At 41.3% G+C, this 27,834-nt stretch overlaps 1 protein-coding gene across 2 annotated transcripts; it reads left to right on the plus strand.

Annotated features, from left to right (window-relative positions):
* The first annotated feature begins 1,260 nt into the window (after positions 1-1,260).
* Positions 1,261-20,708, plus strand: SLCO1C1 (solute carrier organic anion transporter family member 1C1). 2 transcript variants are annotated; one of them, XM_053977683.1, is made up of 14 exons: positions 1,261-1,404; positions 4,318-4,459; positions 5,246-5,378; positions 6,008-6,129; positions 6,450-6,596; positions 7,652-7,750; positions 8,529-8,774; positions 9,646-9,810; positions 11,439-11,634; positions 12,617-12,782; positions 13,626-13,807; positions 17,453-17,517; positions 18,696-18,813; positions 19,872-20,708. In XM_053977683.1, exons 1-14 carry the CDS (start codon positions 1,276-1,278, stop codon positions 20,092-20,094), a joined length of 2,133 nt encoding a protein of 710 aa, XP_053833658.1. In that variant the 5' UTR covers positions 1,261-1,275; the 3' UTR covers positions 20,095-20,708. The 2 variants fall into 2 exon arrangements, with proteins under 2 accessions (XP_053833658.1, XP_053833657.1); XM_053977682.1 differs by lacking the exon at positions 6,450-6,596 and having other exon boundaries at positions 1,276-1,404.
* Positions 20,709-27,834: the final 7,126 nt, after the last annotated feature.

The raw sequence follows: 27,834 nt of genomic DNA on the forward strand, positions 1-27,834 counted from the left end.
CAGGAATGGGTACGATGAGTGTTCAGCAAGCACAAAAAATTTCTTTTTTATTGCAAAAAAAAATCTCTATACTCCTTAGTGTTGATAAGGAAATAACACTAGAGTTCCTATCAGGATAGTGTGAAATGCAGATATTTCTCTTATATGTAGTTGTAGCTCTTATTTTAATGATGGAGAGATCTTGGTGAAAATTTTGGTGCCACAAGCAAAGTCCTTTTGTCTTGTTCATATAAGAACAGAGCCTATGAGCAAATCTTAGCATGTACTTTTGTTATTTTCACCTGTATTTCTGGTAAAACAGGTGCCTGTTTAGGAAGCCATGAAAACACATGTATCCAGAGGTATAGACAGATACATAAAAAAATACATATTTTAACTTATGTAAGATCTGTTTCTTCAGGCAAACATGAGAGAACAGGAACTTTTCCTATTCGTATTTTCAGGCAGCAGCTCTGTAAAACATAGGACTGCCTAAAAGCGAACACAGAAGCTGATTTCATAAATATTTTCAGATCTGATTTAGAGATTGAAATTAAGAACAAAGTACTGCAGTATGTAACTAGAGATTTACGAATTACTGATACCTTTTGTTTTCAAAGTGCAGTATTTAGGTTTTCTTTACTTCTTTGTATTTACCTGCAAAGAAGCAAACTCACATTTTCCCTGAAACAATTGACCACTGAGCCCTAAGACTCTATGCAAAATGGTAAAGGGAACTAAACCTCTTTATTCTTGTGTAACTCATTAGCTAACATCAGACGATTAGAGCTAATGTTTCCATCTAAAACAATTCAAGTGCCTCATTAATGGGGATAGATTTCCTTTGATCTAATTACTTCATGTCCCAGATATATGGGAAATTCAGAGATCAGCGCTGAGAAACCTCTGCAGACCTGGTCACATCCAGAAGCATGAATTTACATGTAGACTTCAGAAATGTCATTTAAAATGGTAACGAGCCTTGCTCAGTCTGCTGGCAATGCTTGGTCAAATGTTTAATGAAACCACATTAATGATAGCCACAGAATGAAGATGATGGCTGTTTGCTGAGTATGATTTAATCTCCATTATTATAGGCAAGTGGATTGCAAATTTCCATAATTAAACATCCAGTGCACTGGTCAGATTCTGTTGTAAAGTTTGGTAATTGCTGTTGTTGGGAAAACAGTCCAGCGGGGTGTTGCTGTCACATGATGAGCTTTTGAGGCTGAGCTAATAGGATGCCCTTTTAAAGTGTTCTCCATGTTTTCTGCTTTAGAGGCAGAGGATACCATCATGGAGATTTCATCAAAAGAAAATACTCACTTTTTCTCAAACAACACAGTCTTGCCCGTGGACCGATCTTCATTCAAATCCGAATCATCCGCATCCAAGGAAAAACAGTCGTGTTGTGGAGGTATAAAGGTAGAGTAAGAGCTTTTGAATATTCCAGTAGGGACTTAGAAAATCTCTCTTTTTATTTTTTTTTTTTTTTTTATGAATGATCCCTTTTTAAGTTCTGACTATGTCACACTGAGTCAGTATGAAATGATTAGATACATTTCTAAATCACAATAAAATCTTCTTCAGATCTGTATTCGTTCGGCAGTCATCAAATCTAATTTGCTGGCTGAGGCTTGCATTTTGTGAGATCTTCAAGACCCATCCTAAAACGTCCCTCTGTCTTCCTTATTGCTCCCCCTGAAGTTGAGAACAGAGCAGTGGCAGACAGATCCCACAGGCAGCTGTCAGTGCAGATTGTTTTTTTAAGACAGTAGCCGTGGTGGTCTGCTGGGCTCTCCAAAGTAATTTTGTGTTAAGGCCCGTGTGTGCTGACTGCTCTGTTATTAAAGCATTATTGCAATGCTCCTCGTTCAAGAGAGCTCTCTGCATGAGGTGGCTTTGAAATGAAGCTGCAGAAGTATTTCCACTTTATCTGCACCCCTCTCACCCCCAAGGGGTTTTTCCTGGAGGCGATGGGAGGTCCCTGCTTTGAGCTGCGCCTCGGAGGAGCATCGCTCCCTGCTCGGGACACAGGGGCACAGCAGGCAGCACAAAGCTCTGCCTGCTGCCTCTGCCTCATTTCCAGCATGCTGACAGTCTCTTGGGTGAGGTCTCAGAATCACCACGCAATGCTGAGATGATTTGAGTTACAAGGAAAATGAGTTTTCGGCCTCGCCTCCTTCTTTTCGCGGTGCACAGTCTTTATTTCTGTGCTTCTGTGCCCTCACTCAAACACACATCTACTTTCAGGTATCAATCCAGCTCCCAGTACAGCCAGAGTAATGAGCAATACTTGTCCTGAAGTCTATAAATATATTTTTTTTTTTTTGGAAGATGAGTTGTATTAAATAAATTTTGTACCATAATATAACTCAGTCATTGATTCTCCATTTGCTACAATGATAACCCAATCCCCTCAATGAATAAAACTTCAGTCACAGATTAGCCAGTCAGGAATCAGTTTATTAGCCCCAGAAACTGAAAAACAATATTATTTCAGCTCAGTTTCTTTCTCTTTATAGAAGTTGTGTCTTCTGGGAACCCAAAGAGATATAACTAATGTATTCCTGTAGGGACTTAGAAAACCTCTCTCTTTTTTTTGGTGAGCTAACCCTTTTTGAGTTCTGATTAGGTCTTGCTAATGAAATTATTAAAGATATCTCTAAGTCATGAAGAAGTCTGCTTCAGGTTTTGCTTAATCTGTTAAGAAAACAATATGCAGATACAACAGGTTGTTTTTACCAATTATCAACCTTCATATGTCTTAAAATTGCCTTCATTAAGCAGGAAGATGTGGTGAAATATCTGTTTACAAGCACTGACAAACCAAAGAAGAGTGTGAAATCATGTGTACCTTTCTGTCCCAGCCCTAAATCAGCAATGTATTTCCACCACTGCACACCTGGGACAGTTGCAAACCCAGTAAAAAAAAAAAATTGTGCCAGAGACATTCAGAAGCATTTCAAGTTGTAGTTTACCTATACAATTTTCCTGTAAAAAAAATAACCAAAAACACGTGCTCTCACATTGCTATTTAAAATCCAAGGGCATAAACATACAGGAAATGTAAAATATTATGACAATATTTGTACTGGAGAGTCCTTTGAGAGATGCTGCTATAGGAAAAAAGACCCAGAGAGGGGTTGTATATGTTTATTTACCCACAACTGTTTCTGAAGGAGGGATAACCAGCCCTGGATAAAGTGACACAGAGATATATTTGAACCTTAACACAAGAATTTGCATTCAGCAGTGATGTTACTGCCTCTGTGCCTTGTCAAATGAGACGTTGTGAGGAGATTTGCACTGGAGGTGAGTACATTGCTCACAGCACCTGCTTACTGGGAGTGAGACTGTCAGAGAGGATTAAGGAGCAGCACGAGGTTCTAGACTCCTATTCAAATAAAACCTTAACATGTCTCTTAACTTCTGGGAGTTGGTTTTACAGAAAGCGTCCGTTTTTCGTATTCATTTTGAGTCAGCACCACCTGTGTCTGAAGGCAGAAAGCAAAGTTGTGGTTGCCATGACCAATTGCACTGTGTGTGAGTATCTGTGGAGCACACAAACTCCACTGGGCTGCGTTCAGTGAGGGCAAATTTTGGCAACAGATCTGCAGGAACAGGAATAGATCTTAAGGACCCTGCGCTCCCACCACACGCACTTTGGACCAGCCCTCATCTTCCAGATTAATTTTGTGGGAAAGGGGCTCATTCTGTACCTTTGAAGTACATACCAAGGCACTGTGAATGGAGTTTAATTTCCAAAGCCCACTCCTGATTCAGAAGAACACGCTGAAACAGGTGCAGTGATAGCTAAGAGAAAACTGTCCCTGCAAAACAAAAGGAGGGGAGAAGGTGCAAAATGCAGGGTGCAACTCTGAGGAAAATGCATGTATTAGAGACTGCAGGAGATCTTGTAGGGGAAGGATGAGCCTGGAAGAGAGTTGTCTGGCAGGTCACTGTTCATCTCACAGAACATGTAACCTATCTAAAAATGTTCAAAAACTCACCTCCCCACCCAGCCACACTTAGCATTTACCCATATGTTTGGTGTGTAAAGTACTCCCTCCTCAGAAAATCACAGGTTTCTGTCTTTCAACAGAGCAGTAGCTTTGGCATCTACCTGAAATCAGCAATGGTCGAGAGTCAATTTAATTTTTATCAATATTGCTCATAAGAGATGAACAAATCAGTAATCTGGCATTTAATAAGAAGTAGGAGAAATATTGGTTTGGCTATTTGGCAAAAGAAGAGGTAGGAATGCAGAACTTGTTTAAAAATAATTCATATATCTTCTGTACTGCCTGATTTTAATCACTGTCTTTTTCTTCACAGATATTTCTTGGTGCATTGTCTTTTGTTTATTTTGCTAAAGCACTGTCAGGAAGTTATCTAAAAAGTACTATCACACAAATAGAAAGAAGATTTGACATCCCTTCCTCTTTGGTTGGTGTTATTGATGGAAGTTTTGAAATTGGTATGTGCTGTAGAAATACATTTTTATTTTCAGAAAAAAAAAGGGTGATGCAGTTTGTTCTGAAGAATGATTGCATGAATCTCCCTGAAACTTAAAAAACTGAGCAAGATTCACCTAGTAAGAATAAGTGGGGCTATCACTATGCTTATGTTCAATAGGATAAGGTTGCTAATACAAGCAATTCAGCATAGACATAAAAAAATTGTAATTTGATAAGCTAAGCACGTGGCTAATTCATACTAATAGACATTTCCAGTGCTGAATGAGAATTTGCCTGCACGGATTTCTGCAGGCAGAAATCCACATCCCCCACAAGTGTTTGTCCTTTGTGATCTATTAAGCAGCAGGAGGACAAACCTCTAAATGTAATCTACATTTTCCTGTCCCTCTCCTTCCCTCTCACACTAAGGTTTCCAGCATGTCATTGCCTCTCACAATTTCAGATCACTGAATTTATCTCATGAGTGTTCAGTGGACTGTGCTATCTTAGCCTAAGCCTGTAAAACTCAGCTTGATTCCTCTTTTTTCCTGCTTTTCTGGTTATTTGCTCTCTTCAGCTGGCACAGGCTCTCTCCTCTTTTCCAGCTCTTTATCCAAAGGTTTATGGTTTCCCTGTCACAGAAGGCATTGGGCTCCTGTGGAATGCCTGGAAAGAAGGAGAAAGGCCATCCCCATCAGCCCTGTCTCCCTGAAATCAGTGCCTGTACTACATACTGTGAATTGTTCTTTTAGGGGATCTCTTATCAACGAGCAGTAAAACTCAGTTTTCCTTTTGTACTCTCAAAGGGAACCTCCTAATCATAATTCTAGTGAGCTACTTTGGAGCAAAGCTTCACAGGCCAAGAATAATTGGAGCAGGCTGCTTAATTATGTCAGCTGGAACATTCCTAATTGCAATGCCCCAGTTCTTCATGGGAAGGTAAGTGCAAAGGGATCCCTGTTTTCCAGCTGGGCTGTGCACACTGAATGGCAGCTCCCTACAACATTTAGGCATTGATTATGATGATAGAAATAGGCATATGGGGATGTGGTTAGTTAATTTAATTTTTTTGTGTGTGTGTGAAAAGATTTATTACTGTAGAGCAAATAATTTAACGTGTATACTCTTTTCAGTTGTAATCAGCTTTTTTTTATTATTAGTCCCCAATCTTGATTGGCCACATTTGGATGTGGTTTAGGAATTGTTGAAGTGTCAGTAAAGGAGTGGTGACTAAACTCAGGAAGACAATCTCAGTGCAAGCCAGAGGATACACCAATGTCTAGTCTCTTAGTCTAAATTCATGTATCATAGCAGAGCAAAGTGCCTGTTAAACTGAAATTAATCACTGACCCAAAAAGAGCCAACAGGACAATTTTGATGTACAGCTGCAGTACAAATAGAGTTCTGTTTATCCCCTGTAAACTACCACTGGCAATGCATCCAGATGGATTCATATGGATGCAGATGAAATTTGCATTTAAGTGCTTTAGGCCTATCTGGTAGTTACAGATCTGATTGCTTTTTCTCATCAGTACTTATGAATAAATACAACTTTGTTTTCCAAACAGATACAGGTATGAAAGATTCCCTTCCACCGTCAATTCAACTGTCAGCCTCTCTCCATGTCTGCAGGATAAAGGCCAAACTCCACTCTCGGCCTTGGAGAAATCTCAAGCAAAAATAAATGCAGGTGAGAATTATCTCTGTTAACTCTTGGGGCTTGTAGTGCTTGCTGTCGTTAATGTTTCCCAAATCTTTCTGTCAGGAGATCCCAGTTTTGATTAGAAGGAAGTGAAAGAGTTTTCTAAAAAGGGATGTGGTGGCAAATATATAAAACCAACAACATTGTAGTATCTTTGAGGCAGCTCATGCTAAAAATTTGTCTACCTTAACCTGTTTCACGGTTTTCCTACTGTTTCTCCCACAAGAGAAGTATTTTAGGAGCCCTGAGCTTTCAGTGTCAAACTGCTGCTACAAACACATCATTGCTGTCTCTTGTTATGCACACAGGGTGTGAAAAGGAAGCAGGCTCTTCCATGTGGATCTATGTTTTACTTGGAAACCTTTTGCGTGGAATAGGTGAAACCCCCATCCAGCCCCTGGGAATTGCATACATCGATGATTATGCTGTTGAAGAGAATGCTGCCTTATATATTGGTAAAATAAATGTAATTTATTTTTCCTCATGGATTTCTCCCCAGAGGAAACTGAGTCGTTCTGAATAATGGAATGAATGTTATTGAATTAACTTGCCCTGATTGTTTTGTTTGCATAATTTCCAATATTAAAGTTTATTTAACAGTCATGTACACTCAAGGGACCAAGTTCCCATTTAATTATACCAGCACAGTTCCATTATCTTAATTTGGTGAAAGAATTTGACCTTGGGTTCCTGCTGTTACCCTAATCTTCCTAATTCTTCAGGATGTGGACTGCTGAGCCTCTGTGCACATTCAGTTCTCTGGAAAGTGATAGAAACAGGCACTCTTTTAAGCACTTAAAATAGAATTTCAGTGGGCACTCCAAACATTCCCTCCAGATTCATGAAGGATTATAAATAATAGTACTGATACTTTAGGAAGTTGGGATCACTGTTTTCTTGTGTTCATTATGTGATGGCTCCACATTCAACTGAAATATTACCAAAAAGATCTATCTCATCAGCATCTGCTCTTGACAAGTTTCCAGCCAGGAAAAAATCAGATTCTCTCTGTAAAAGAGTCAATCTTCCCAGATTTCCAGGTGAATTTTTTCAAATTCAAAGTATTCAGAAAATTTGGCTGAGGGTGTATTGAAACATATTAACAATGGAAACCAAAGCAAAGTAATTCCTCAGCCTGTTCAGGGCCTACCTCAACTAAAAGTGACCAGTTAACTTTAAAAAAATTGCATTTGCTCCCCAGTTACTTTAATCTTGTTGGCTAAAGCATTTCTAGCAATTGTAGATTGATGCTGCTGTTGAGTTCAGGCCATTCAGTTTGCTAACATTTTTTCCTTGAGGCTGAATGTAACTCTTTAATTGGATAACAGTAAAAAGTGTCATCGTAGTGGGGAAAATTTTATGGATGACTTTTTTTCTTCTTGAAAGTATTCCAATTTGTGTAACTGTATCTCTTGCTGCCCATCACATGCCATAATCTGCTGTTAGATGCAGAAGAACCAGTGCCCTTTTTGGCTCAGGAGTGTAACAATCCCCTGTTTTTCCATTCCAGGCTGCGTGCAGACAGTGGCAATTATAGGGCCAATATTTGGCTTTCTCCTGGGATCCCTGTGTGCCAAACTTTACGTTGACATTGGCTTTGTAGATCTGGGTAAGTCAGAACACTCGGGCTTTAAAAACCCAGTCGGGCTCCAAAATGCCTGTTTTAGGCCAAGAACTCTCTGGTTATCTTGTAGGCATGAGGTGCTAGGAGGGGGTAGAGTGGGCACTCCATGAAATGAAGAGGATGACAGCAGTGTAGTGGTCCATGCAGAATAGGCTGGCAAGAAGGATGGGTGTAGAGGAAGAAGGAGGTCTGACTCTTCCTCAGCCCCAGCAGATCTGCAACAGGTGCCTCCAAGAGATGCCCTGGTAAGGAGGCTCTGGGGAGATCATGGGAGCCAGGAGGAAACAGGGCTGAGGCTCAGGATCCTGCACGTGCTTTTTTAATATCCTGTTGTTGCCTAGAAAAGTGGTTTGGCAGGGGGTACCAAGTCTCCAGATTGCCTTTCTTCTGAGAAAACAGGAAGAAAAAAAAAAAAAAACAGCAGGAAGAAAATAGGTTTTTTCCTGGGGTTTTTGTGCAGAACAGCCTTGCTGGGAGCAAGTGAGGGGCCACCTGGAGTGCCCCAAGTGCTGGTGCTTGCAGCATCTCTGGGGATGTGCCAGTGGCACAGCAGTGTCAGGGCTAGGCTGCTGCTGTGCCCCAGCAATCAGCGAGTCCTCAGCGTTGTCCCCACAGCTGCTCCTGTGAAACACCCACGGTGACACAGAGCGCAGCTAAACCTGGCGGGGTCGGGGATGGAAAGTCCCTCCAAAACCACCTTCCTTATTAGCAGCACGTGTCCTCCGGATGTATTTATCTGCTGCTTCTTTTCCGCTTTCTGCAGACGGCGTCGCGATAAGTCCCAAGGACGCGCGGTGGGTGGGCGCGTGGTGGCTGGGCTACCTGATAGCTGGGGTGATCAGCGTCCTGGCTGGCATCCCCTTCTGGTTCCTGCCCAAGCACCTCCCCAAGCCTGAGAGCAGGAAGGACTCCAGCACCTCTTCTGAGCACTCCAAGTTCATCATCGAGGAGAACAAGGACCAGGGAACGTCGTCTTGGCAGCAAGCGAAGCTTGCAGAGATGGCAAAAGGCAAATCACTTGAGTTTTCTTCCTGATTGTTCAGTTTTTCTCTCAAAGGCTTTTAGACTTAACATTTTTATACTTTGAGTCCCTATGTTAATGGTCTCAGAATTATGTTTTTTCCCTTTCACTCTCCAACTCCATAGTAGACACAAAAAGGGCTCTTCAATGTTCCTTGGACTTGCTATGGCATGAGAAATGGCTGAGATTTGTAAAATCACAATAGTGGGCCAGCACATATCATGAAGCTCTGCAAAAATTTTTTTTATTCACACGTAGTGACTGTTGCAGAAGTTGTGCTCAAAAAAAAAACCCCAACCCTTGGTTTTTGCTAATTATTTTTTTCCTGTAAGTTCATGCATTAGGAAAACATGTACAATATCTGATCAGAATGTAGATGGGCACAGAGCCGCTGCAGTATTAGAGGAGGCTGTCTGGATTGAGACAGGAGCTGGTTTGCACAATTGCATTTCCTCGGCCATGCTTTGCCAAAAGCATTTTCCCTCAGAACTTGAACCTGCACCTCAATCTGTCTGTGCGTACTGTCAGCTGTGCTGAGCACTCTTTGCCTCAAATTAAGCTCAGCAATGCTGTGGCTGTTGAGGACACTTAGAAACCAAATCATTCCTAGTTTATCATGGAAAGAAGGTATTTAAAACAAGATATCTCTTCTGGGGAATTGATGCTCAGTGTTTTGCTCCACTGTTCCTCCATCCAGAAATGGGGGAGCTGTTAGGAGCATCAGGGAACTCCACAGGTTCCCTCTGAAATGTTTTGCAGTTTTGGGTGTTTTGGAAGGTGCACACATGTTACAAAGCATTACTCACAGCAGTTATTCTCTCTCTGGCCTGCTTGTTATTTCTGCTGTTTTGTCTTGCAGACTTCTTGCCATCACTGAAGAACCTCTTTGGGAACCCAGTTTACATTCTGTATTTGTGTGCAAGTATTATTCAGTTCAATTCTTTAATTGGCATGGTGACATATAAGCCAAAGTATATTGAGCAGCAGTATGGGCAGACATCTTCAAAAACTAACTTTGTTATAGGTAATTCTATATCTGCTTCTTGATATCTTTGAAATGGACATTTTAAGAGTGGCCTATACATATAGGAAAAATTGTATTTTTTTTAGGGTATGTTCATTTCTTCTCCTTCCTTGTCTGACTTTAAGTAATAGCTCATAGAAGGTAAGTTATTTCATTTCTGCTTCAGCACTCATTAACTCTGAGTTTATCTATGCAAGAGTTACTGTAAAAGTTTACATGATTTGATATCTTAATTCCCATTTTACTGGAAATTTGAAAAGCAATGTATGTACAATGCAAGACAATAACTGAGAAATAATTTTAAAACAGTTTACATAAATTTATCATCAGACAGACCTGCTGCCTTGATGGCTTCCCATTCATTTCAACAAAAGGAAGATCAGTTCAGTGATCAGAGTGCTATGGGTGACCCTCTGAAGAGATTGGTGTTAAATAAAAGGAGGGCAAGTCATATCCCAAGCTGTCCCTTACAGCACAAGAGAGAGAAGCTGCTTCAGCCTTTGGGCACAGAGACCAACATTTTTGCAGCTGACTTCATGAGGGTGGACTTGGCTGCCCAGTTCCTGAACCTGCCCGTGGGGTTCAGCTCCAGAGGTGCAGGGCTTCGGTAGCATTAAGCAGCAAAGAGGTTTACATCTCCCCAGCCCAGAGGGAGCTGCCTTGTTCCAGAGCAGCATTAGTTGCACAGCAACAGAGGTATATATGTGCAGGAAAGCTGTAAAGATCCATTGTGCTATGTTAATTCCGTTCAAGATAGAAGCTGGAATTTCCTGGCACGAAACTCCTCAAAGCAAGGAGAAATCTTCAAGTACTGTTGATGGCCAAAGAAAGTCCAGAAAACAATCCCTACATTCAGTGTAGGACTTCTCATTGTATTTAAAGATTTTCTGGAGCTAAGCTTTCAGGTATGTGCAAACTGAGTGAGGATTAAGAACCATTTGATTTCTCTGAGCACAGGGACTATATCCAACAGAGAGTGTGTGGTGGCTTGGTTAGGGAAGAATCCTGTGAGTGGCTGTCCCCACAATAAGGTGATTTTTCTTCCTCCTTTTCCTTTCTTTCCAAATCCACCCTTCCTAAGAAACCTGAGGGCTGACTCAAACTCACAGTGTTTATTTCTCTTTCACAATCTCTTTTACTCTTTCTTCTTTTTTTTATGAAAAACAGTTTCTATCACAATCTCTGATAGATATCAAAATTGTCAGAGCAATTTGAAGCACTAAAAAAAAAAAAATTCAAAAGGCAGGTCTTGCTCTGGCTTTCATAACATTATATAAAACTAAATTTGTCCTCTAGGAATGAGCAGATGACTCCACTGACAAACTAATTGTGGAAAAAAATACCTAGCTTAAGAAATTGGAAGAGCATTATCTAAACTTTATCCATAATCTCTCTGTCAAAGAACCTGCAAAGAAACATGTCCTTGGGAGTAAGTTTTTCAAAGCTGTCCCAGCACCTTTGTAGCACTCCAAGGATCAGTCTAAGTCTGGATAAAATAAAATGCCCTGACTGAAGATCTTTTATGTTTTGTTCCTTCCTCTGATTGCTGCAGCTTTTTTTGTGGCTGACAAGGTTAGCCCACTGAGCTGGGGTTTTCATTGATACAGACTTTTTTTCTTTGATTTCAGGTCTTATTAACATTCCTGCTGTTGCCTTTGGCATATTCTCTGGAGGACTGATCATGAAAAGATTCGGAGTCGGCGTTTTAGGGGCTGCAAAGCTTTCCTTGGGATCATCTTTCTTTGGTTACCTTTTGCTGCTCTCGTTGTTTGCGCTGGGCTGTGGGAACTCGGAGGTGGCCGGACTGACTGTGTCCTACCACGGGTATGCTGGCAAGGCCATGCTTCAGCAGAAAGGGCCACTGCAAACCAAACTCCTTCCTCATTTTGTTTCACAGAGTATATATTGTTGAAAAGAGAGTCACTGACCTGAATGTGCTTCCCAGAAATTTGATTCAAATCGGTGGAAACCACCCCATTCCAGCAGGCGTTGTGTCATGAGCCTCTCATGATTACAGAATAAACCAGTGGGGTTTATGTCACAAGTGCAGATTGTTTTTCTGATTATTTTTTGAATATTATTGCCATGGGACCCATCTTTTGAGCCCAGTGATTCCTGGAAATGTGAGTAGCTCAGTAGGGGGAAGAGATTTGATTAATTGTTTCTTGCCTTTGTGTGCCAGTGAACATTGAATGGTATTTAATAGCCTATGAACTCAAAACTTAAGGATTCATGGATTAACCATGAGCTACACCTGAGGCTAACATTTTACCCATGCTATTACTCTGTAAAACTAACTTTTTGGGAGGAGTTTCCAGCACTGACTCACAGCAGCTCTGGTAGCTGCTCCACTGGTGTCTGATGACTGAATTTGAGAGAGCTGTCGTGCCAGGTATCAGACACTCAGTTTGGATGAATCCCATTCTGATAAGTTCCTTGCTAACTTCTACAGAGACCATTTCCCACGAGCAACTCACTCCCTTCTGTGCCACTTGCCTAGTTGTGTTAAAGCTGCACAACTAAAACCTTAGAAAATCTGAGAAAATGCATGAATAGAAATTGGTAGTTATCCCCCTTAATAAAGTAAATGCTGTCTCACAGTAGGGGGTGTGATAATGTGAAAACATTTGGATAACAGAGAAATGAGGATTTACACTGCTGTGTGGATGTGAAGAGACAACCTTTAAGGGGCTACAGAGGGAAGGAGTGGCCAGGTGCTCCTGGCAGGGAGCATAGCCCCGGGGGTGATCGTGGTTTCCTCCACATCTGCTGGGCAGCACCTTTGCAGCTTCTCTTTTTTCCACAGGTCCAAACCAATGAGTGATCACGAGCAAGCCCTGTTTTCAGAGTGCAACTCGGGCTGCTCCTGTTCCAGGAACGACTGGGACCCCATCTGTGGGGAGAATGGAGTTACCTACGTGTCCGCCTGCCTCGCCGGCTGCCGGGCGTCCAACGGCACCGGGAAAAACACCGTAAGACAATCCTTCATTTCTGTGTGAGGTGGGGTCTTTCTGCTACAAAACACCAGGAAAAACACTGTAAGACAATCCTTCATTTCCGTGTGAGGTGGGGTCTTTCTGATAAAAAAACACCAGGAAAAACACTGTAAGATAATCCTTCATTTCTGTGTGAGGTGGGGTCTTTCTGCTACAAAACACCAGGAAAAACACTGTAAGACAATCCTTCATTTCTGTGTGAGGTGGGGTCTTTCTGCTACAAAGCACCAGGAAAAACACTGTAAGATAATCCTTCATTTCCCTGTGAGGTGGGGTCTTTCTGATAAAAAAACACCAGGAAAAACACCATAAATAATCCTTCATTTCCATGTGAGGTGGGGTATTTCTGATACAAGGCACCAGGAAGAACACTGTTAGACAATCCTTCATTTCCCTGTGAGGTGGGATCATTCTTTCTGATACAACCAGGCCTGTCAGAGTAAGTGGATTTAAACTGAGCACGGCACATCCTCCTCAGCCCTGAACTCCTCAGGATTTTTTAGCAATCTGGCACCCACATTTAAAATTTTCTCACTTGCTGTTGCCAGCAGAAATCACAAGCAGAGAATGTTGGAGGCTTTTTTAAATTTTTTTTTTCTTGAGCTGTTGGCTACCAAGACTATTAGAAAAAAACCCTCATAACTAAATCCATCAACACTAGATACTTTATCATTTTCTCTTTCATTGCAAAAGCCTTTTCCTTTCATAAAACATTTCCCACTTTGGACTTAAACTTTCAGCCATCCAGAGTGTGCAATTCCTAAACATCCATTTCTCCACCATTTAGGTTTTCATATGCTTTTGCCTGTTCTCTTCCAGGTATTTTTTAACTGCAGCTGCGTGGGAACCTCTGAATCTCCACAAAGCTCCTCGGCTGTGGTGGGACCATGTCAAAAAGGAAATGAGTGTCCCAAAATGTTTCTGTATTTTCTAGTAATATCAGTTATCACTTCGTACACTTTGTCAGTAGGTGGCACACCTGGATACATACTGCTTCTAAGGTAAGAAAGAATTCCTGCTAGCATTGCCAAATTTTTTCAAAGTGTTTTGACACGTGACTGGTACTCCCTCCCCTCCTGGTATTCCTAGTACTGGGAAATGTTTTGCAGCTATGCAAGGTGACATGTTCCATATAATTAATCTCTCCCAGATTTTTCTCCTTGTTTTAACAATCGTTTTAGCATGAGATTTTTTTTTTTGCCTATTGTGATAATCACAGATTTATTGAATGCTTGTCCCGGTGCATATTTAACTGCTGGAACTATTTGTCCATCACTGTAAGCTTTGAAGCTAATTTTAGCAAGTGCAAAAGCATTTAATACTATAAGTGCTTAATCTGGATTTTTGTCAGCTACTTGCAATTTTTGGATTCCAAGTCCTACTATGCTCTGTTTTGGAAACCTTTCTTTCTCAGTTCCTTTTTCCAAATTATTTCCAGATGGGCACATTCTATTTCTCAAACAAAACAAGAGTAAATCCAGTCTAACTAATCTTTAGTATTAGAGCTGTGTTTTCTTGCTCCCGAATTCTCTTTGGTTTTGAGTTCAATTTTCTGGACCAGGCCCTGTCTCATTGCTGGTATCTTTATACCACATGGACAATGCCAGTGTTAGAGCTGGCTGAACATAGGCCATATGGAAAAACCTAAATAAAGAAATGTGACTTCAGTTCCATCACAGTCCTTGAACCAGAATAAATATTCACACTGAGACTTTCAGAAATGGCTGAGGTGAGGATCCTTCTCCTCTGCCCTGCACAAGCACTGCCAGGGAGGTGAACACAAGCTGCACAGCTTTCCTCACACACCTTGCAGGGTTACCACTGAGTGCTGCAAAACCACACAGCATCTCTCTCTCTCTCCCCGAGGGCTCACTCCAAGAACAATCACGCTGTAATCCATTTTAGACCATTTTTACTGAAGCTCCTGCACAACTGAGCTGTCCCTGTGCCAAGAGGAGGATGATTCATGAGTGGAGAGCTTGCAGCAGAGCCTTCAGGGTTTATGCCAGGTTGCTCTCTGTGGTTGCTTCTGACACGTTGGGTAAATATGGGCATAGAGCTATGCAGGGATGCAGTTCCCTTCCCCTTTCCTTCTATCATGTCTCCTTCTATCCATAAGACATGATGGAAAATGTACCAATCTGGAACCACACAGGGCCTCAAAACTGTGGTAGCCCTGCTCAACCTCCTGCTTTCTTCTTGTCTCCACTGCATAAAAAAACTGAGTGTTTGGGAGATGTTCATAACTGAGCACGTACAAGCTTAAATCACACAGAGCTGCCTGCCCTACTCAGCCCTAAGAACTTGCTCTTGGGGGTCTTACTGCTTAACCAATTTAGTCAGAGAAGCTTAGAAAGGTTTCCAGTTACAATACTAAACCACTTTGTTATATGAAATCAGAAAAACAGTTTTATTGGTTGTGCTCCAATGCTTTTATTGCTGTTGAAAATCATTTTGCTTTGAGAGACATTTAAGTGAAACTGAGAACTTATGTGTTTTCCTGCTGGATTGAAGGCATCCAGCTTTGATGTGCAGCTAAATAAAACATGTTTTAGTAAGTTCAATCCTTTTTTATTTTTTTTTTCTGCACTGCAAATGACCTGTGGGCACAACTGCACTTTAAGCTCACGCTTATTTTTGTCTTTTTTGAAATCCATCACTGACTGACTTTCTCCAAAAATCTGGCTGAATTGAAAGTGTGCTTCTGCTACCAGAAGGAAAATAAATTTTCCTTGAACACAAATAGTCCCAAGGTCAAGTTGCAGGCTTCGTTATGTATTTCTTTCCAATGATCACTTTTAAAAATTATTCAGTATTCAGTCATCTCAGTTAAGATTCCAGCACTTAAGCAAGCTGATGTTTTCAGATGAGCAGATAACGTTGCACCTGCCATGGGGGACAAATACAGCTAAATCCCTAAAAGCCTGTAAGATTTAGTGAAGATTTACTTTGATGGTTTGCACACTGAAGTCATTGAAATATGCCTACAGCTGGTGACCAAGTCATTTGCTGAAATGTCATTTTGATGGTATTAGTCTAATTACAGTAGCCAAGGAACTTGGGAAAGCCCTGAAGTTTTTGAGAAAGAAGCCCTTCAGTTCAGATTGCTGTTGTTCAAGCACCAGCTATTAATAGCAGGTGATTAGGCAGTGAAAGGGATGTCTCAGATCTCCCTAAGAGGTCTGGCTATCACTCAGGATCACAAAGGGTTCCTGCTTCCTTGCAAAGACAATACAAAGAATAAAACAATTTTTTTTTTTCATCTGAAGGAGAATATTTTTTTTGCAGGATGTAAATCCTGTGAAACACATATCAAATATCCAGTTATTGGTTTTATTTTCCACTTTTTGCTTTCTGTGACCTCAGATTTGTTCAGGAGGACTCTAGGCTGAGGAGTGCTTGGGTAGCAAGTGTCTAGTAGGGGAGCACGACACTTGTTCTTCCAACTTAAAATCATTTTACAGTCATGCCTTCACAGAGGGCAGTGCTTGTATAAGCCACACTCAACAGATTGTGTGATGATAATCCATGGCCAGGGCATTAGAGAATAAAATGCTGAAAACTACCCCTGGTGAGAAACTGTAAAGTTAGTTCTGAAATGTCTTTATTATTTTTTTTAAACACATTCCCAATTACATTAATTTTTGCAGGAGCAGAGGCCACCCTAGTTCAGACCACACAGACTGTACCTCCAGAGCACTCTGTTCATCCACAGTGACAAACTGAATTTCAGCCCATTTCATTTTCCTGATTTATACTGAACACAGTGACCGTGACAGAAGTTTTATTAATTGCCATATTGATATACGTGTTACCCCACGTACCAAAAATGTCCTTGGTTTGACCATGTGACTGGTACTGCCCACTTGCCAAAAGCAAACATACACCCAGATTTGTGCTGGATTAGGCACTGGAATAGTCAGTCTGGTACATGCTGGAGGTTTGAGCAGGTTTGAGCAGCTGGCGGGGGAGAGCAGGAGATTCCTGCAAGTCTGAGAGCCTCCACTCACACCCTGCTGACAGCAGGGGTAGGAAAGGCAGCTCTTCTCCTGCCCACCACCTCTGCCTCCCTCAAGGAGCCAGCACGATGATCTAAGGCTGGAGCAGGGCTCATCTGGAGCCAGAAGAACTGGATGTCTGTGTGGGACTCGCCCTGCAATCTTAGCAGGGCACAAATGCAAATGGTCTGCTCTGTCAGAGAATGGCCTGGAGGATTTACCTGTACAGGAGGTGTGATCCTGATCTAGATAGGGTGCAATGAAAAGTGAGTGCCTAAATACCTTGTACTAGCCCGGGACTTAATCCTGAATTTCAGGCAGTGTCTAACTGAATAAAACCATCCAATGGATGCATGATCTCACTAGCAATTTTCTTGTCCTGTGTTAGTAACACCTAAGTGCTGATATCATCTGAAAATCCACAACCATCTTAAAATGTGACCTTGAACATACATGTTCAGAATTCCTAGGTGCTGTTCTGGTTTTATTACCTTTTTTACATATTTCTGCAGTTTGATAAAAGTCCATGATATTAATGAGGAAAAGGTCACATTTCTTTCCTTTCTCTTGCTTTCTATTTGTATTCTAATTATATACACCTGATGCTTTATTTCTAGTTAACACCTCTTTTATTTTTATTATTTTTAGGTGCATTAAACCCCACTTGAAATCATTTGCACTTGGTATCTATACCCTGGCAATAAGAGTACTTGGTAAGTCCATTTGTACTCCTGAGTCAGTTTTAATGCACTCCTCACTAATCATTTCTCTTAGAATTAAGCTTTGATTGTTGGGAAGAACAATGTCTACCTGCAAATAGATATCATATGATTTTAAGAAAAAAGGTTGGAAAAAGGAAACTGCTTTGTACTTCATAAAACACATAATTATGTCTTAGGTATAATTAAAATGCACAAGGCCAATATTTATAGAGATGTGATCCTGTAGACTATGAAGCTAACATCAAAATTACATCTTGTCCCCTTACACAGCAAGAAGCATAATAGATGTGGCTGAGAATTTGTGATTGCTTTTCAGGCATATATATTCATTAGTTTCTAAGGGAATTAATGTGACTACAGGTGTGCCTGGGGGCAGGGTTCACTGCAGCCTTGTGGTAGAGCCACCTGAAATCAAGGGTGACATGAGATGCCAATGAACTGGAAATTCTAAAATCCTCTAGGTCTTCATGAAAAAAAAAATTAGCAAGAGGCAAGCACCCTATTTACATGAGCAGAGTTAGATGAACTGGATGAAATTAAATCAAAGCAAGCTGTTGGCTTCTTTCTTACACCTTTGCAGGCCACAATTTTCTCTCCGGGCTTACATTCTCCTCCAGCAGCCCAGGTGACACAGAGTGCAGGATGTCCTCATCAGCACAAGAAAAAAAGGCTTTTCCTTTCCATCAGCCCAAGAACTGCAGTTGGTTTGCCCCTGCCACCGCAGGATCTCAAGATACTTGGATGCTTTCTGCAGCCCCACTGTGTCTGTCCCTTCTCATCCCCACCCAGCACACAGGACACCCCTACCCCCAAGCTGAACAGGCTCCATTGCTCTCAAGAAAGGAGATAATTCTCCTTTCTATTTTTTTTTTTTCCCCCAGAGATGTCCCGCAGGGTGAGGAAACCAAACTGTGGCCAGCACTCCTTCCAGGGACTTCCACAGGCTTTTTGATGTTTTGTCATGTTTTCCTGGCTTCCCACAGGGAGGAAAGGGTGGTGTGTGCCTGGGCAGCACAAGGCACGTCTTCTCCAGCCAGCAATCAGTGTGCAAGTGTCATTGCTGTTGGAATGTATTATTGCATGTTCCGCATGAACCTGCCTCTAGATCGAAACTGATCACCCCTGGAAAGTAAATTTCTCACCTCTGTTTATTTGTTAAATACACCCAGCGGGGATCCCAGCCCCAGTGTATTTTGGAGTAGCCATAGACACCACTTGCCTGAAATGGGGAAGCAAAAGATGTGGGGGAAGAGGAGCGTGCAGACTCTATGACTCCAGTGCACTCAGGTAACAGCTCTTCTCCATTCCTTCTTTACCTTTTGTTCTTAAAGTACGTCTACATCTGGCACAGGTGGAAGAATTTCTGTTAGAAGATTCGAGTGAAAGATCTGAAACTGAATGAAAAACTCTGACCAACAATATTAACAATAATACTTACATTTCACTCTTTTGATTTAATCTCTTTTTTTTGAGGGGTGGGGGAAAGGGCTGATCATCTTGTTTCAGTATCAGCTGTAAATAACTGTCACTTAATAATTCACAAAAAAAAAAAGCCTTGTGTTGAAACCTCAATTTTATGCTAAAGTTCCCCTCAGCTTTCAATATCTCTGCTGTCATAGAGTATGTCTGTGTGTGTAAATAAGTTATTAAACCTCATTTTTCTCCATGTTGGAGCTGTTTCAAAAAATGTAAGGCAAAGGTGCCACAGAACATGCTTGGCTTATCTAGAGGCTTAAGTGCAGAGTTGTCTTTATCAATTTATTGCTAGAGGACAGTAATTGTCTGAACTGCATTTGTGAAAGGCTTCTCCAGAAATGAAGAATGGAATAGCAGTGGTAAGAGGAAAATGGGAGAACAGGTTGTCCCTTCTCCCACCACAAGGAAAATAAACATGAGAGAAGGGTATATCCTGTTTTAAAAACTTGAAGGAAAGAGCAAAATCTCAGCTGGGACTCTTTTTGCTAATAAAACATGATGACGTTATTGTTGCTGCTGTTGTTGCTGTCATTATGCCTGTAAAGCAAAAATGCCATCAAATGGTTTTGATATCACTGGTCCTGTTTGTGAGACAACCAAAAAAATAGAGTAACTGCCCTAAAAATATTAGTGCTCTTCTTACTGAAACACATTGGGGTGGAGGTTGCTCAATGCCTGAGATGCTTTCTTGAGCACAGACCACTCTCTACCTGACCCAGGTGAGCTGACAAGCTCCCCTCTCCAGGGTCATCCCCTTGATTGCAGCGTCCTTACCCAGCCTTACCTGATGAAAATATGAATGTGTCCTTGATGCCTTCTAGTCGTGTGTTGCCTTTGACATAGGCTCTGATCAATCATTTCTCTCTCAGGTATGTGTACCTGGGGCTGACTTTGGTCTTGGGCACGGTGTCCATTTTCTTCAGTGTTGCTGTCCTTTGGGTTCTCCGAAAAAGGTCATCTCCACAAGATGAGACCCTCTCAGCCAACGGGGAGAGAGGCGCCTGTGGGACAAAGAGCAGAAAAGATAATTTTGTCAATAGTGACCAGTTAATTCAGTCAACTTACTGGCCAGAAAAGGAGACCAGACTTTAGGAAAACTGAGATCTCCACCATGATTTTACCCAGTGAGTGGTGTTCCAGGCAAAAATCCATCATCAGTGAAGCAGTATCTTAGTAGCCACCCTGAAAATGTTCACCCTCTTGCAATTTTCACTGTGAACCCCAAAAGCAAAGATTTTTTAGCACGTGAACAGCTCTAAAAACACTGCTCACCGTTTTTTTTTCTGCCGAGTGAGGGGATTTCCTCCAGCTGGGGAGGTGCAGTTGTGCCCTCACCCAGACACCGTTTTTGCGGCTGCCCCTCAGCTCCCTCCCTCCTCACGAAGCTGCCAGAGCTGCTGCTGCCCCTCGGTCTCCTCCTGGGTGTGAGGGGCAGTGGGGAGGCTGCCGTGCAGCCATGGGACCAACCAGGCACAAAAACCTGACTTGGCAACCTGGAATGTGGAGGGATCTCCGGCACGGAGCCCGTCCCGGCGAGCAGCGAGGCACGGGCCAGGAGGGAGGTTTGCTGGGAGGAAAAATCAGCCACAGGCTCTGGGCACCTCATGAGTTCAATCCAGAACACACCTAGGATGTCGAGAGTTGTGGTTAGGAACCCGTTCTCCAGTAGCTTTTGTTACAGCACAACAATCAGCAGTAGAAGCTGTCGTTACAAAGAGTGCCATCCAAAGGAAACTGGAATGAAAATAGAGCTTCTTTAGATTTCCAGCAGTTTCTTGCTACTTGCTAGTACTCAGTGTACTAAATGATTCCATGCACTTTATGATGTAATAACAAAATTATACAAGATACATATGATTTATATTTTTAAAAGCTATGAAAAGACAGCTTGGGAAAAATAAAATTAAAATTAATTAAAAGACCAGGTGATCTGGGGCTTTTCCTTTTAATTTATTGTATTTTCTAGCTGAAACTAATACATTTTTGGGCTTTGTCAATAATTTATATTATTGTATTTGGGGTGGGCAATGCAAAGGAGAGCTGTTTAATATGAAAAAGATCTCAAGAAAGCTTGCACTGGAAAAGATAACGGGAGCACCACAGGGATATCCTTTAAAGCAACCAGAATTTTTGAGCACATGATGAAAGGCAGGCTTCATCCTTCACCGTGATATTGGCAAAACAAACCCATGTCACATCATTTGTGTCCCAGCAGTGACTGTAGGTGCCTTACTGCCTCTCCTGTGGGGTTCACTGGCTTGATCAATGATCAATGATCAATGTTTGTCCTGTGCCATCAGGGACCTACCTAACCCACTCAATAGCAACACCAAGAAGGATGGTGCTTAAGCACCAAAAATCTGCAGAAGGTAAAGCTTTAAGCCCGTTACTGGGGAAAATGCATTTGTCAGAGGAAGAACCAGTGTCACCCAGATTTGCCACGTGGGTGAGTGTTGGACAGTGGGCTGGAATTTGGAGACCCAGTCTCCTGTCCCAGATCTTTGTCCTCCCAGGTGAGTGTCAGAGGCTATGGGCAGTGAGGTCCTGCACATCTGTGGCTGTTCCCACTGGCTTCAATATCCCTGGATGTTGTACTAAACAAACATAATTAAAATAATCTGAAGGCTTATGAATATGGGACTAAGGCAAGAGTTGTGGTTGGGGTGAATCACAAAGATCGGCGTTCCCATCTCAGGTCTCATTCATATTAGATCATCATAAAAGCAGCAAAAAATGTCAAACTGCACCAGCACCCAGGAGTAAGAGCAAAGCTGGGAGCCTTCCATAGCCTCCTGAGGAGGGCACTTCCCATAGAAATGAGCTGTCAGATCCCATGAGAGAAAGGAGGAACCCAGCCTAAGTGCACACTGGGGTATAAAGGGAGAGATATCTGCATTTCTCTCAGTGCTTGCTGTGGTGTGTGTGTCAGAGCAACGGGGATGATTCCTACTTTGTGACCCAGTCCTGGCGAGGACACCGCCACTCACCAGCTATGAAGCTGTCACAGCGGCAGTGCTGCACATGCCTGGCAGCAAGAGGGCCAGGAAAATTTCACTGATGTCACCTGGGAGAGAGAAAATTTTCTTCTCAGGAGCTGGAAGAGTGCTGTTATTTGGATTCAGTAGGAGAACAATGTCGAGAGCACACTGATGTTTTAGTTGTGGCTGAATTGTGTTTACCCCAAGTCAAGGACTTTCCAGTTTCTCCTACTCTGCCAGGGAGAAGCTGCACAAGAAGCTGGGAGGGAGCATGGCCAGGGCAGCTGGCCCAAACTAGCCAAAGGGATATTGCCTTCTCTGGAATGCCATTTCCAGTATTTAAACTGGAGGGAATTGGCCAGGAGGAACCAGTGATTGCTAAGGAACAGACTGGATATCAGACAGCAACCATATCATGCATCAAAAAGTTGTCTTTCTCAGGTTTTGTTTCTCTTTTTTTTCCTCCCTTTTCATTACAATTTTTATTATTCTATTTTATTTTATTCTAATTATTAAACTGTTCTTAACCCACAGGGTTTACCTTTCTTTTTTTTTTCAATTCTCCTCCCCACCCCTCTGTGGAGGCAGGGTGAGCAAGCAGCTGCATGGTATTTAATTATTGGCTGGGGTTAAATCACAAGAGGCAAATAAAGAAATTAAGATAAATAAACATATCCTACTCTAATTCAGAAAGAAACAAGGATATAAAAATCAGCTTCATGGGTTATCTCCTTTGTTTATGTATCAAGCCTGTACTTAGTGAATAATTCTTTAAAATACAGGCTTTCCTTCCATAACCCATTTTCTTTACACATAGGAATACCAGAAAACAACTTGTTTCAGTAACCCTTATTTGCACTATAGTTTTAAATTGTCCATTTTTCTCCTCCCTTCCTTCAGCTGTGATAATCCTAAATTAGCGAGCAGATAGAAACCATTCCCACTTTGAACTATTTTTGAGTCTGCTATTTGATTTTAGTGCTTTAAGTAGTAACAGGGATGCATGGATGAATGTCTGACCACAGATACACATTCTGGACTTGTTATAATACTTGAAAAAAAATTATCTCAGCACTATTTGGATCTGTCATCATCTTCCTACCAGAATTCTTCATCCTAAACTAGATCTGCAACAGGTGCTGTCTCACCAAGGTCAACAAACCTGGATCTTTTCTTTCCTTTTTAGAGTTAGAGATCCTAAACCACAGCCAAGAGAGTGCAAAGAAGCAAATGCCTTTCACTTTCAAAGGTGAGACTGCTAAAAGAATTAGCTGAGGTGATTTCCCAACCTTTGCTGTCAGCCTTAGAGGCCAGAGTGGGACTCACCCCCTTTTTAAGGAGTACTGTGTGCCATGTAAAGGTGGGATATTATAGCAAGGTCCCCAGCTGTCACAGGCAGGACAAGGCTGGGCTAACCAGGCCATACCACGTAATAAAACCCCATGACCCAACTTCCTCTCCTACCTCCCAGCAAAAAAATGCAGCTCTGAAATGAAATTACATGTCTTAGTTACAGGCACGTCATTTTTAATCATGTCAGGAGGGAATCCTCAAGAACTTCTAGCAAATAAAAAGGCAAAAAGGAGAGATCAGAAGACTGAGGGAACAATGCATTTTATATAGATATATATAAAATATAGCTAATATAGCTATATATTAGCTATAGCTAATATATAAAATATATATAATAATATATAAATATACAAAATATAGCTATAGAGCTCATGCCATCCCAGCATCAGAGGGAATTACCGAAAAACAGAGAGCAAGGGGTGTGGATCTCTCACAAAGAGTAAACAGGATGCATAATTATAGATTGCCTCCTAGAAATGCTCAAAATAATGAGGAAGATTGATGTATGAAAGCACTATTGCAATATTTTGAAATAACAGCACAACTGATATAATCTGAGAGAAAACACCGACAGCACAACTTTTGGCTGGTTTGACTGATGATGACACAACGTGCAGCTTAATTCTGCAAAACATTAAAAGTTACTAAAAATTCTAGAAGCTATGAAGTGCATAGACTTGCAAGCAGCTAGGTTGCAGGGGTATTTTAAAAGCAACTGCACATAGATAGACATAATAATGAATAAAAATTATTAATTATTAATTTATTTATTAATTTAATTAATAAAAAAGAATAATAATTCTTAATAATCTAGCCCAAAGGCTGTTGCCTAGAGGGATCATAGATCTGACCCAGTCTGATTGTCTTTTTTTGTGCCCTGGAGCATCACTAAGCAGGTGCTGCTTGAGGCAGTTCCTCATCCAGTGCTAATCAACCTCTAGAAGGCAAAAAGTCCATAACTGCTGTAGAAATGATGAGGGGCAAGTTAACTGTGGGGCCCTTTAATGATGATTTAAAGTGCTCATTAAAAGGACCTTACTGAAGCAACATGTGGCTAATATCAGGAGGTTAGTTAAGCAACAGCTCATCCCAGATTAGTGCAGTTCATTGAATTTTGAAGAGAGTAAATAAGGAAAGGATTTAGTGGTGAGCACATTCTCACAGCTGGGTGGTGACCAGGCCAGGAAGCTCTCTCTCTCTCTCTCTCATGGCTCTTGAGCATGGTAAGTTTGAAAGGTTGTTGTACACAACCTCTTGTTGATCCTGTGATGTTGGCACTTCTAAAATAAGATGTGGGAAAACACAAACTTGTTTAAGTAAAAAAAAAACAACCCATGATAAGATTATACAGTCAGCAAAAATCTGTTTATTTAACCATGCAGACAGACTGTTTTCCACTGTCTGGAAATCAAGCAGGATAAAACAATAATATATATATATATATATATATATATATATATATATAATATTTTTTTTTTTTTTTTTTTTTTTTTTTTTTTCACTAAAACAGTCTTTGGGATGTTCCTGACATCTGATAGATTTTTCTGTCAGGAAAAAATCAAGACTCACCCATTCTTGCAAAAGATCTGCTCTAGTGTAACAAGACAGATGAGCAGTTTATTGCAGTGGTTTTGTACATAACACCAGGTACTCAATTACGTGAGCCATATTCATTTTTTCAGTCCTGTTAGCTCAGTTAATATCCCAGACCATGTGAAGGTATTGGGGGGGCTTGCCCTGGGGTTTCACCTGAAGTCAGCATGGTTTTTGTTTCTGATATTCTGTGATGCAGCTCACATTTGGATGGGCTACTAAAAAGGTCTAAGCACTCTCACCTGCCAATGATTCACACTTAATTCTATGTCTGTAGTAACAGCTCCAATCCAAGCTGCTGGTTAAGACTGAATGCAAAGAGAAGCTGTAAAACCAGCGTTAATATCTACCCCTTGTATTTTAAATTGAAAAGAAAAAAAAAAAAAAAGAAAGAAAAATCATTAAAACAGCACATCATCGTCTAGTTTTCCCCAGACAGATGCATGATGCAAATCAATGACAAAATTATCAAGTTCTTTTGAAAGGCAAATGCTCCACTGAGCAGTGGAAGGATAAATTCCCAGACACTGACTAAGATGGAGACCACAGATCAGCTGTTTTTCTCTCTCAGCTCATCAGCACCCAACAGAAACTAGACACGGGGACAGGAGCACCAAAGAATCTTTTTCTGTTGTGGAAAAGGCTATTTTCACCCCCTGAGGATTCCTGTAGTATCTTAACTACCGGAGTATTTGCTTACACTTTCTGTACACTATCCCTTTTATTTAGTTTGCTAACAAAGAGTTAAATTTTAAAATACATTGATTTTCTGTATCTGGGGATTAGCGTCCTGAGAATAAGAAGGGCTCTAATCAAAGCTGCCTACCCCAGCTGGCCCCTGCCTGGCCAGCAGCTCCCTGCTGCTGCCTGCCCCCTGCAAATTGTGCCTTGGCAGCCTCCTTCTGGTGGGATCTGCTGCCACCCTCTGCCTGGAGGAGTCTGCAACCAGCCAAAGGTGACTAAAGGTGACTTACTGTGGTTCTTGTAAGGACTGCTTTTAACCCTCAGCAGAAATCAGAAATTACTGATATCCCGGTGTTCTAAATTAAGGGGATTTTTTACTACCATAATAATTTTATTTTATTTTTTTTCCTGCAAGTGTGAGTAATATGGAGGTGGGTCTTGGATGGAAAAAGAGATATGTCTCTCTTTTTAGGTGTGAGACCATAGTCTGATTTTACTTCAGGAGTTTCCCATTCTGGCAGTTTGAATCAACAGTTCTTGGTTCAAGAGGTCAGCTTTGATTGTGAGTGCTTCCACAGACAGTTTGGACAGCAGCAGGTCTGAAGACAGAAAAATGCTTCTCAGCCATACTGAAAGCAAAGTACAAAAGATATTTTAATCCTGGAAAGTTATAAATTAATGGTATATACAGGGCTAGGAAAAAATAGGAAGAAACTGATTTGTATTCACTTGTCAGAATGCTGAAAACAAAGAAATTTTCATATAAGGGAAACATTCTTTGTTTCTTTGTAAAAAAGAAAGTAGCACCGTTTTCTACAGGTTCTACTGCTCCAAAGTAACAGAGTAATTTTAGCTCCATCCCTTTCCAGATGCTTAGGATTAAAAGGCCAAAAACCCACTTGGGTAGGTCTGCTAATACATCTGAATACAACCTGAAAATGAAACCTTGGGAATGCAAAGCTCCACCACAAAACTTTGTAAAACAACAGGGAATACATGCTTGTCTTGTGACTAGAAGTGGGTAGCTGATGTTTTATGCCACAACAGGGCATGAAGGATCACTAACTCTGAAAAAAGAGGCCCATGAATTTCCATCTCTTGCATTCAGTAATGCTCTGACTGCAAAGACAACTCTTTTAGAAAAATTGCAGTGATGGCAATGTTGATTGTTTTGGGTTTTTTTTTCATTCAGACTTACATATAATGGATGCAATCATAACCTAACACCATGGATTTTCTCTGCAATGATGAATGAAGTCCCCCTTGATCACATTATTGATCAACTAGCCATGGAAAACTAAAAATTGTTCTACACAAAAAGTTACAGCCAAAATGAATCAATAAAATACCAGCAGAGATTTATGGAAGATTATAGAGCAAGTTAACCTTGAGGCCATTATTGGACACAATGGACTGGTGATCTGGAACAGTCAGCATGGATTTATCAAGAGCACATCAAGGTCTGACGAAGCTGTTTGATTCCTGTGAGGAAATGGCTGGTGATGTGGTGAGAGTGCTGGCAGGGAAGCGGGCAGGAGCTACCAGGAGTGGAATATTTTGGTGTAACATCCAGGCAGACAGCAGTCATACCTCACCTGCCTCAAGAATAACTTACCTTTCACGTACACTTACGCTCAAGAATCAGGCAGAATGCACAGCAGGGACACAACCAAACAAACCTGGTGGGGTTTCCTTGAACTAGGGTTGTGAGTGATAAAGGGCTGCTCCAAAGTACACACAGCCCTAATAAACTTTTATATTTCACCTGCCTTTGCTGCTAATAGCAATAAACTATAAATATGATCAGTCTTCGAAGCATGAATGATTCTTGAACACCTTCTTTCTTCCATATACCCAAGGCATTACCTTTTCTCTTCCTGCAAGTTCTTGGCTGGCTCTAGCAGATCTGAACTGAATGGATTTTAGCCATAGACTGTGAAAATAAAACTTCATAAGAAGATGAACTGGAAACAGGAATATTTCTAAAGTTGGAACACCATAATTTTAAACACCAGGAAGGTGTGAACCATTCTAATCTAGACAATTTCAGGGGGGAAAAAAAATGATGCTTCACAAGAATGTACAAGAGGAACACACTTGCATGTCTTCTTCCTAATTAACTTTTGACCTCTGTGGATAAACATGGATTTTGGGACCTTCAACAGAGGGCAGAACTGGGAGGAGACAAGATTAAAACATTGGTTTGAGTTGGAAGTTAATGATT

Source organism: Vidua macroura, chromosome 5 (genome assembly GCF_024509145.1).
Source record: "Vidua macroura isolate BioBank_ID:100142 chromosome 5, ASM2450914v1, whole genome shotgun sequence".
In the NCBI taxonomy this organism is placed as follows: domain Eukaryota; kingdom Metazoa; phylum Chordata; class Aves; order Passeriformes; family Viduidae; genus Vidua; species Vidua macroura.

What these genes read in the sequence shown, in the direction of transcription:
- SLCO1C1 (XM_053977683.1), top strand. Translation starts at nt 1,276, where the DNA reads ATGGAGATTTCATCAAAAGAAAATACTCACTTTTTCTCAAACAACACA. An exon ending in CATTGGCTTTGTAGATCTGG is followed by an intron (nt 7,751 to 8,528) that starts GTAAGTCAGAAC and finishes CGCTTTCTGCAG; the next exon opens with ACGGCGTCGCGATAAGTCCC. An exon ending in CTGACTGTGTCCTACCACGG is followed by an intron (nt 11,635 to 12,616) that starts GTATGCTGGCAA and finishes TTTTTTCCACAG; the next exon opens with GTCCAAACCAATGAGTGATC.